The sequence below is a fragment of the Triticum dicoccoides genome, chromosome 6B (genome assembly GCF_002162155.2).
Source record: "Triticum dicoccoides isolate Atlit2015 ecotype Zavitan chromosome 6B, WEW_v2.0, whole genome shotgun sequence".
Lineage (NCBI taxonomy): Eukaryota > Viridiplantae > Streptophyta > Magnoliopsida > Poales > Poaceae > Triticum > Triticum dicoccoides.
The window spans coordinates 347375420-347385256 of record NC_041391.1 but is presented as its reverse complement, the minus strand read 5'-3'; the positions used below and the strand labels follow the sequence as shown (position 1 = coordinate 347385256).

General features: G+C 46.2%; 1 protein-coding gene across 2 annotated transcripts in view; it reads left to right on the top strand.

Moving 5' to 3' along the window:
- LOC119325231 (protein CbxX, chromosomal-like) overlaps window positions 1–4843 on the top strand; it is a 23573-nt gene extending 18730 nt beyond the window's left edge. For both annotated transcript variants that reach the window (XM_037598977.1, XM_037598978.1), the window contains exons 6-7: window positions 3576–3715; window positions 4063–4843. In XM_037598977.1, coding sequence (XP_037454874.1) covers window positions 3576–3715; window positions 4063–4614 — 692 coding nt within the window. In that variant the 3' untranslated portion in view covers window positions 4615–4843. The remainder of the gene's footprint in view (window positions 1–3575; window positions 3716–4062) is intronic.
- The last annotated feature ends 4994 nt before the right edge of the window (window positions 4844–9837 follow it).

Genomic DNA, 9837 nt, shown 5'->3' with positions numbered 1-9837 from the left:
GTTTGACTTTTTGGGCGGCAATAGATGATTTCAAGCTTGAAATTGGTGGGGGAAAAGAAAAAAAATGGGGCCAGGAAATGCAAAGGAGGCTAGAACAACCGGCAAAACACCGGATCCATGGATCAAATCCAACAAAAACTCACTAGAAACCACAAATCACTCAAAATCGGGCATGACAATTTTTTTGGGGATTATCGAATTAGGCAAGGAAAATAAAAAAAAGGCTAGAAAAGTGAGGGGGATGGGCTCCAAATCGTGGCATCCTTGTTCATGATACCAAATGATATAGGACCAAACTATGGTGGCCCGATCTTCACGAATTGGAGGTGGATTTGGTGAAATCACGAACACGAAGACCAAAAAGGGAATTGCGGGAAACGCAAGAGGAAAACACTATTGGATAAGATCCACACACAAGTAATCCTCAAATCTCAAGTCAAAGTGATGGATCACAAGCATTCAACAACAAAGGAAAGTGAAGATAACTAAGGTAGTTCTTCCCCAATCTCTAAGAGATATGAGGGTCTTGCGCGATAGTCTTCCCCAAATCTTAGAGAGATGGAGACCTTGGCTAATCCCTTGGGATTCTTCTAATGGAGGTCTTGATCCTCCAAAAGGACATAGAGACGAGCAAGGCTCTCAAGATCTGTTCATATGTGTTGCTAACCCTAAAATGGAGGAGGGGAGGAGGTATATATAGGTCCAAGTCATGAAGGGGCAAGTGAGGGGCAAAAAGGGAAAGATACATGGGCCTTGCCCAAATGCTGTGTGTAGGCAACATTATCGAACGGTCTGGTTAGGAGGACCGGACAGGCTGCCCCCTGACCGGATAGTCTGGTCAGTCCAGAGAGCCTCGTGTGCGACTCCAGCGGCGACCGAACAATATGGTCTGCTTGACCGGATAGTCCGGTAGTGCAACTTTTGCACACCTTCTTCTGTTGCTCCATCCTCTTCTGTCACCGCTTTCATGCTTCCCTCGCGAATGGTCTAGGCGTACCCTTGTGCTTGCACTCCTCGATATGCGTGAAGCTCCGCTCAAACCTATACATGCAGGGGCGTTCAAGTAGTATACCATCTAAGAGATAACGAAGTGGACACACATAAAGGATAGAATTCACCTTAGTATACATGGTGCGTGTCCCTTGGTGACGGAGCCAACTCCATGGTGATGACCATAGGGTGCTCCACACCCGTTACCATATCACATAATCCATCCAATAATCACGTATCATCCAAAAGCACATGATAAATCAATCATCATTTACCACCAAACATGAGATCAAGCAAAGTTCACACACTCTCATTGCCCGTCCTCCCCCCAAAGTTCACAATATCCATGCAACTGCCCACCCAACCACCTTGGAAGCCAAGATAATGCAGGCGAGTACGCTCCCAATATGCCCTCATCCATGCCATTGGTATCCATGAACGTGATCTTTGCTTATTTCTCTGTTGGCCTTCACCTTCACCCTACACTCCTCAAGAGCAAGCCTTTCGCTCCTCTGTGGCGGCCTGTCCGTCCGCCATGGCAAGCATCCTCTCCTCGGCTCTTGCCTTTCTCTCCTCGTTTCCCTTGACCTCTTGCCACCTTGCTAGCTTCTTTTGCTTCCATCATCTCCTCCGTCTCCTCCTTCCTTGATCTCATCATCTCCTCCGCCATCTCCTTGTTCTTACTATCCCATCAAGTTTCTCCCCCAAGGCACCAACTTCCGTGCTTGTCTTTAACCTGTTCTTCTCGTGCTTCTTTCTCTTGGGCCTCATCAAGTATGGTTCACCCGTCATCATCTCCCTCACTAACTTCATCTCCACCTCCATCATTCTTGGGAGAAGAGTGTCTTGACCTTGCCCTCTTCGGTAGAGCTTCGTCATTCCTATTCCCCCACTTTTGACTTTTCTTGAGCATGTCTTTATCTTGCCCTCTTCAGTAGAGCTTCTTCATTCCTATTCCCCCACTTTTGACTTTTCTTGAGCAATGCCCAATAATGGTGAAAGGTAATGGGCTTCCCTTTCGATTTTAACATTTGCTTGTACATCCCTTGGATGACAGCCACCTTTGGCAACGAACAAGTCATGAGCAATTATGATAGTAAGATGTCATGTATGTTGAACAGAATATATGATCATAGTACTTCATAATCATGTTCTTCTACTTCATAATTTGGCATTGAGAACTCGATGTTGTCTATGCACATCATGCTCATGAAAGAATTGGCACTAGCAATGTAAAAATCAATTAGCAACAATACCGAAACATCGAGGAAAAAAGGAATAAATACTCACCTTTTGGGCATTCGGTCGAACACCTCGGAGGCGTTGCACATGCCGAGCTCGCCAGTGATAATGGTCGGCGAAGGAGGGCCTTCGAGAGGCTGTAGGAGGCGCGGCAGGTACATGATCGGGGGAAGGCCGCTTCAGGCTTAGTGGCAGCGTCAATGCCGCGCGCAAGCCCCTGAAATGGGAGATCGGCATTCTGCGACGTGAGGCTGGGGGGCTGCAACCTATAGGGTGGCAGTAGCTTGGCGTAGTACCGCGTAGGCGGGAAGCACCATGCTTCCTTGCTGGCTGCGCTGCCGGCTCGAGAGCCGTGATGGGGTGGTGCGCGCCACGGTGACTCGGAATGGGGTGGATGGAAAGTTTCCACGGGGGCATGGATGGGACCCATGGCCTCGCTGGCGAGGCCGTCGGGGCGGTGTGGCGGCGGCGGGGTCAAGCGGTAATCGTCGGTTGGGGGAATTCTCTCTCCTGCCACGGGAGTGAAAAATATAGGATAGGGTCAGTGAAGTGTTTTCCCTATATTTTGGATCAAGGTGTTTTCCGCGTTGACTTCAAAAAAGTAGAGGGATAGGGAATCTGCTAGTGCAATTTTTATAGATTTGGCAGTTTTTAGGGACAAGAATTCTACTAGAGATGCTCTTATAATGTGTTACGGCCCTGGCTACCACCTGGGATCTAGACTGCCCCCACGGACCAACACTAGTCTTTCCTGCACACTTTGTGCTCACTCGTGCGGACCCGGAATTAACTTCCCGGGCAGTCACCCATTCTCAAATTGCTCAAAGCCAAGCGCGCTTAACTTTGAGATCCTTGAGAATGGGTTCCCAGAAAAGAAGAATTCCTTGTTGATAATGTTATGTTTTGATAAATTGGGTTGGTTGGGCAAATTTAGAATAGCTATGCAAATTTAGAAAAGGACTTGTCCCGAATCTTGGACAAACACGCTTTGAAAGCTCATGGGCCTGAAAAGTGTGCCATTCCTTTACTGCCATGTGTGGCACTTGCCAATACGGAACGCAAGGCTATATACTGCCTCTGTCCCAAAATAAGTGACCGTGGTTTTAGTTCAAATTTGAAGTAAAACCACGTCATTGTTTTGGGACTGAGGGAGTACATGATATGCGGTTGCTTTTACTTTTCGATATAGGCACCAAAGCCATCAATATTCAATACTCAGTGCATAATATTGTAACCTCTAATGCAGGTAAAACATGATATGCAGTTGCTTATACTTTTCGATATAGGCACCATAGCCATCAATATTCAATACTCACTGCATAGTATTGTAACCTCTAATGCAGGTAAAACAATGGTTGCTCGTATTCTTGGAAAGCTCCTACATATGATTGGGATTCTCCCTACTGACAAAGTTACTGAAGTTCAGCGAACTGATCTTGTTGGAGAATTTGTGGGGCATACTGGACCAAAGACGAGGCGGAAGGTTTTATCGATATTTTCTCTTCAGTTTTGACACCCTGCTGTACCTACATTGACGTGCACAAAATTCTATTGCTGATTTGCAAGTATTAGTATTGAAAGCTCAATTCTGTTTTGTGCTATTCCTAGTGATTTTAGCAGTTTATGTATTTATTTCTCCTAATATTGGTGCTTAGGTATTCAGTTCTTATGTTTGGTTTTAGGACATTCAGTATATTAATTAACAGTGAAATGGGTTATATATGTGAATTAAATATAATAGGCTTTTCCCCTCCATAGTGTTATGATGTTTAGTGGTGTTTTCTCTCTGCTTAATACGTTGTCATTGTAATTGTGCCTGCATTCTTACAGATAAAAGACGCCGAGGGAGGGATTCTGTTTGTGGATGAAGCTTACAGGTTGATACCATCGCAAAAATCGGATGATAAGGATTATGGTTTGGAGGCACTGGAGGAGATAATGTCTGTAATGGACAGTGGCAAAGTAGTTGTCATATTTGCTGGGTACTGCGAGCAAATGAAGCGTGTCATTGCCTCGAACGATGGTTTCTGTAGGAGGGTCACGATGTTCTTTGACTTTGATGATTTCACCACGACAGAATTAGCGGAGATATTGCTTCTGAAGATGAATAGCCTGACTGACACAAGTTTGCTTTACGGGTTCAGGCTGCACCGGAGCTGCACCAGAGGTGCCGTTGGAGAGCTGATTGCCAGGGGGACCACTGAGGAGTGGCTTAAACAGATGAACGGAGGTCTGGTAGACACACTGCTTGTCAATGCACGTGAAAACTTGGATCTTCGTCTTGATTTCAGTTGCAATGACGCTGAGACCATGATCACAATCACATTGGAAGACCTGGAAGCAGGCCTAAGGCAGATCTCGAGACAGAGACATTTGCGGTGACCTACAATCAGGAACATTCTTTTCTTGACAAACCAAGTTACAGGTTCAGGAGTTTTGATAGAAGTGATTGGTTCCGCTTCGGGTACTATGTCTGGTGTATCTGTTCCAATTGGTAGGTTGCTGCCCTTCTGCAATAGTAGCATTGGTACGCATGTAGGTTTTTTTTTTTTTTTTGGAAAACACAGATCTTTATTCATTTGCAATAACAAGTACATCGTTTATGAGGAGAGGTACAATTTCACTCAAAGGCTCCTCAAACCAGTTCAAAGCTGTAGAAAATTTAGCTACTTTAGCAAGTTCATGTGCAACCCTATTGGCTTCCCTATTATAGTGCTCGAATCTAGTAATGGGTAAATCACAAGCCAAAAAATAACAATCGTCAAATACTGCCCGCTGCTGTACTTGTCAACCGTTCTCTATTATTCATGGTTTCGATGGCCTCCAAGTTATCTGAGTTAATTACGAGACGGTTGCAACCCGCTCTTTGAGCCATTGATAGCCCATATCTAAGTGCCAAAGCTTCAACCGTCAGGACATCCTCAATTCTCCAGTTCCCCTCTATGATGAATTTTCGTTTATCATCCCTCAAAACAGCACCCGCCTAAGTAGGTCATGATCAAAAGAGGCATCCACATTAAGTTTTACCAACCCCTTGGAGGTTGGTTTCAACCCTTTCTTTTTATAGTAGCCTTTGGTATGTAGCCATAACATAGTTTAAAGTAATAGCACGAATCCCCATAAAGATCTGGTTAGCATCTTGGGTTTTCTCATCTTGGGTTTTCTCTTTATGGACCGATTTTCGCCTCTCTCACCATAAGTACCAAGTTGTAATTGCAACATCTCACGAACATTCGAAATACCCAAGATAGAGAGCTCCCGTTCAGGCACAGAAAGAAAAAATAACCAGGAACCGCCTCACCAACATAATCAACCTCGCATGCTCTTTTAATGACCTGATCCAGTCCCAGCACTCTTCAACCTCCTTTGCTTTCTCACATTGAAATAACATGTGCTTTGTATTTTCTGAACCAAAGGGACAAGTAGGAACTGAGGTAACTTTTATGTGTCTATTTGCTAAAGTAACTCTAAACGGGAGGATCAGTAAACAGGGGAGCCATTAATTCTAGAAGAACGCTCCTAGGTTAGCCACGCTCCTCCCCATGCCGCTGGCCGCTTCGGCCGCAGCGGCCACCTACCCCGCCCGCTCGCCTGGATGGCTCGCAGCCGTGGATCCAACGGTAGTAGGGACGACAACCCTTTGCCCGGCGCGGGGCGGCCTCGCCCCAGCGGTCCGTCGCCTGCTCCGGTCTGCAGGCTTCGGGCACGCGGTCTCCAGATCCAGCGCCTCCGCCACGAATCCTGCTCCGGGGAGAGACATCCAACCCTCCCTCCCTCTTCGGACCGCGGGTCGTGCCTGCCCCCCTCCCGACGGGCAGCAGCGCCATAAATCCATTGTGGTCGCCCTAGAAAGTCAGCTCTGCCTTTCCCCTTTGGAGGGGAGGAGGGATGGATGGCGGTCAGGTCACGGAAAAACCGGCGCCCAGGCAAGAGTCTGGCAGGTAACAGTGCGCGCCGTCAAGCGCACCGCTCGGACCGCGCTCATGGCCTCACCTCCTCCCCAGGGCGGGAGGCCTTCTTAAGCCGCTTCAAGGGTAAGTGTTTCCGCTGCCTGAGCAAACACTACCGACGCAAAGATTGCCGAGATCCGCTTCATTGTGTCATCTGTGAGCTGCAAGGCCACTTTGGCCGCGAGTGCCCTCAAAACCCACACAACGGCGGCCAAGGAAGGGCTGCTCATGCCGGAATCCCGCCGCTGCGCGCCCGGACGCCGGTGCGGGAGCGCCTATGCTTCGATCCACCGGCCCCCTGCTGCGTCCGCTCCTGCTCCAGCCCCAGCCATGGAGCATTTCCCCCACACCGACCCATCTAGAAGGCCACGCTCAAGCAACAAGATGGTGGTCACCTCCCCGCCATCGAGCACGCGAAGTATATCCTACGCCAGCACGCAGTGACCCTCACAGCGGTGGACCGCGCGCACGTCATGTCTCCCATGGCGGTGGGCAAAGCACTCGACGAGCAGCTCCGCACCCCGCCCCACCAGCTACGGGTGATGGCGCACCACCCAGAGGCTTTCCTTGTGCACTTCGACCTGCCGGCGCACCGGGACAATGCAGTCCGCCATGGCGTCCTCAAGGTGGACGACTGCAAGTACTTCATCCGCGCGTGGCACCCGACGATCATGCGGCCATCCTCAAGCTCTCGCTCCACATCCGCATCGTCGTCGAGAACCTGCCCATGCAATTTCTTGACTTTGAAGTGGGAGATGAGGCCTTCGACGACTTTGGCCGCATCGACCACCTCGACGGCCGCACGAACGAGTGCGACCACACCAAGACATTCGCTTGCTGGCTGTGGGGATGGGATGTCGCGCACATCCCGACGAAGAAGGCGTTGTGGGTGCTGAAGCACGGCGAGCTGATGACCCACAAGTATAGGGGATCTATCGTAGACCTTTTGATAAGTAAGAGTGTCGAACCCAACGAGGAGCAGAAGGAAATGACAAGCGGTTTTCAGTAAGGTATTCTCTGCAAGCACTGAAATTGCAGGTAACAGATAGTTTTGTGGTAAGATAATTTGTAACGGGTAACAAGCAGTGAAAGTAAATAAGGTGCAGCAAGGTGGCTCCCTTTTGGTAGCAAAGGACAAGCCCGGACAATTTCTTATAATGAGAAAAGCGCTCCCGAGGACACATGGGAATTATCGTCAAGCTAGTTTTCATCATGCTCATATGATTCACGTTCGGTACTTTGATAATTTGATATGTGGGTGGACCGGTGCTTGGGTACTGCCCTTTCTTGGACAAGCATCCCACTTATGATTAACCCCTATTGTAAGCATCCGCAACTACAAAAGAAGTATTAAGGTAAACCTAACCATAGCATGAAACTAGTGGGTCCAAATCAACCCCTTACGAAGCAACGCATAAACTAGGGTTTAAGCTTATGTCACTCTAGCAACCCATCATCTACCTATTACTTCCCAATGCCTTCCTCTAGGCCCAAATAATGGTGAAGTGTCATGTAGTCGACGTTCACATAACACCACTAGAGGAGAGACAACATACATCTCATCAAAATATCGAACGAATACCAAATTCACATGCCTACTAATACCAAGACTTCACCCATGTCCTCAGGAACAAACGTAACTACTCACAAAGCATATTCATGTTCATGATCAGAGGAGTATTAATATGCATTAAGGATATGAACATATGATCTTCCATCAAGTAAACCAATTAGCATCAATTACAAGGAGTAATCAACACTACTAGCAACCCACAGGTACCAATTTGTGGTTTTGATACAAGATTGGATATAATAGATGAACTAGGGTTTTGAGAGGAGATGATGCTGGTGAAGATGATGGAGATTGACCCCCTCCCGATGAGAGGATCTTTGGTGATAACGATGGTGATGATTTCCCCTTTCCGGAGGGAAGTTTCCCCGGCAGAACAGCTCCGACGGAGCCCTAGATTGGTTCCACCAAGGTTCCGCCTCGTGGCGGTGGAGTTACGTCGCGTAAGCTTGCTTATGATTTTTTCCAGGGTAAGAGACTTCGTATAGCAAAAGATGGGCACCGGAGGGCCAACAGGGGGCCCATGAGACAGGGGCGCGCCCCCCACCCTCGTGGCCAGGGTGTGGGCCCCCTCTGGTACTTTCTTTGCTAAATAATTCTTATTAATTCCAAAAAGACTTTTGTGGAGTTTCAGGACTTTTGGAGCTGTGCAGAATAGGTTTCCAATATTTGCTCCTTTTCCAGACCAGAATCCCAGCTGCCGGCATTCTCCCTCTTCATGATAAACCTTGTAAAATAAGAGAGAATAGCCATAAGTATTGTGACATAACGTGTAATAACAATCCATAATGCAATAAATATCGATATAAAAGCATGATGCAAAATGGACGTATCAACTCCCCCAAGTTTAGACCTCGCTTGTCCTTAAGCGGAAGCCGATATCGAAAAATATGTCCACATGTTTAGAGATAGAGGTGTCGATAAAAATAAACTACGGACATGAGGGCATCATGATCCTTCTTATAACAACAACATATATAGATTTTGCCATATGATTTCTTATGCTCAAGTAATAAACTATTCACAATGTCAAGTATGGTTCAGAAATTTTATTGAGAACTAACAAACAATAATCTCAGTCATTGAAGCAATTGCAATTTATCATAACATCGAAAAGAGTCAAGAATAGAGCTTTTCAACAAGTCCACATACTCAACTATCATATAGTCTTCTACAATTGCTAACTCTCACGCAATATTTATGGTTATGGAGTTTTAATCGGACACTAAGAAAGATAGGGGCTTATAATTTCGCCTCCCAACGTATTCACCTTTGGGTGATGTCAACAATAATAGTTCATGTCAACTTACATCCAATTGGATATATATATCAGGATCTTTCCAACACGAGGTGCTTGCCAAAGGATAAAATGAAAAAAAGGGAAAGGTGAAGATCACCTTGACTCTTGCATAAAGTAAAAAACTTAAAGTAAAAGATAGACACTTTGCAGAGGGAAGCAGAGGTTATCATGTGCTTTTAGGGTTGGATGCACAAAATCTTAATGCTTTTAGGGTTGGATGCACAAAATCTTAATACAAAAGAACGTCACTTTATATTGCCACTTGTGATATGAACCTTTATTATGCAGTCTGTCGCTTTTATTACTTCCATATCACACGATCGTATAAAGCTTATTTTCTTTGCACTAATAAGTCATACATATTTAGAGAGCAATTTTTATTGCTTGCAACATGACAACTTACTTGAAGGATCTTACTCAATCCATAGGTAGGTATGGTGGACTCTCATAACAAAACTGAGTTTAAGGGTATTTGGAAGCACAAGTAGTATCTCTACTTAGTGAAAGGAATTTGGCTAGCATGAGGGGGAAAGGCAAGCTCAACATGTTTGAATGATCCATGACAACATACTCTAACTGAGATGTGAGAAAACATAAACCATTACGTTGTCTTCCTTGTCCAACATCAACTCTTTAGCATGTCATACTTTAATGAGTGCTCGCAATTATAAAAGATGTCCAAGATAGTATATTTATATGTGAAAACCTCTCTTTCTTTATTACTTCATATTAATTGCAACGATGACCAAAACTATGTTTGTCAACTCTTAACAACTTTTATGCCT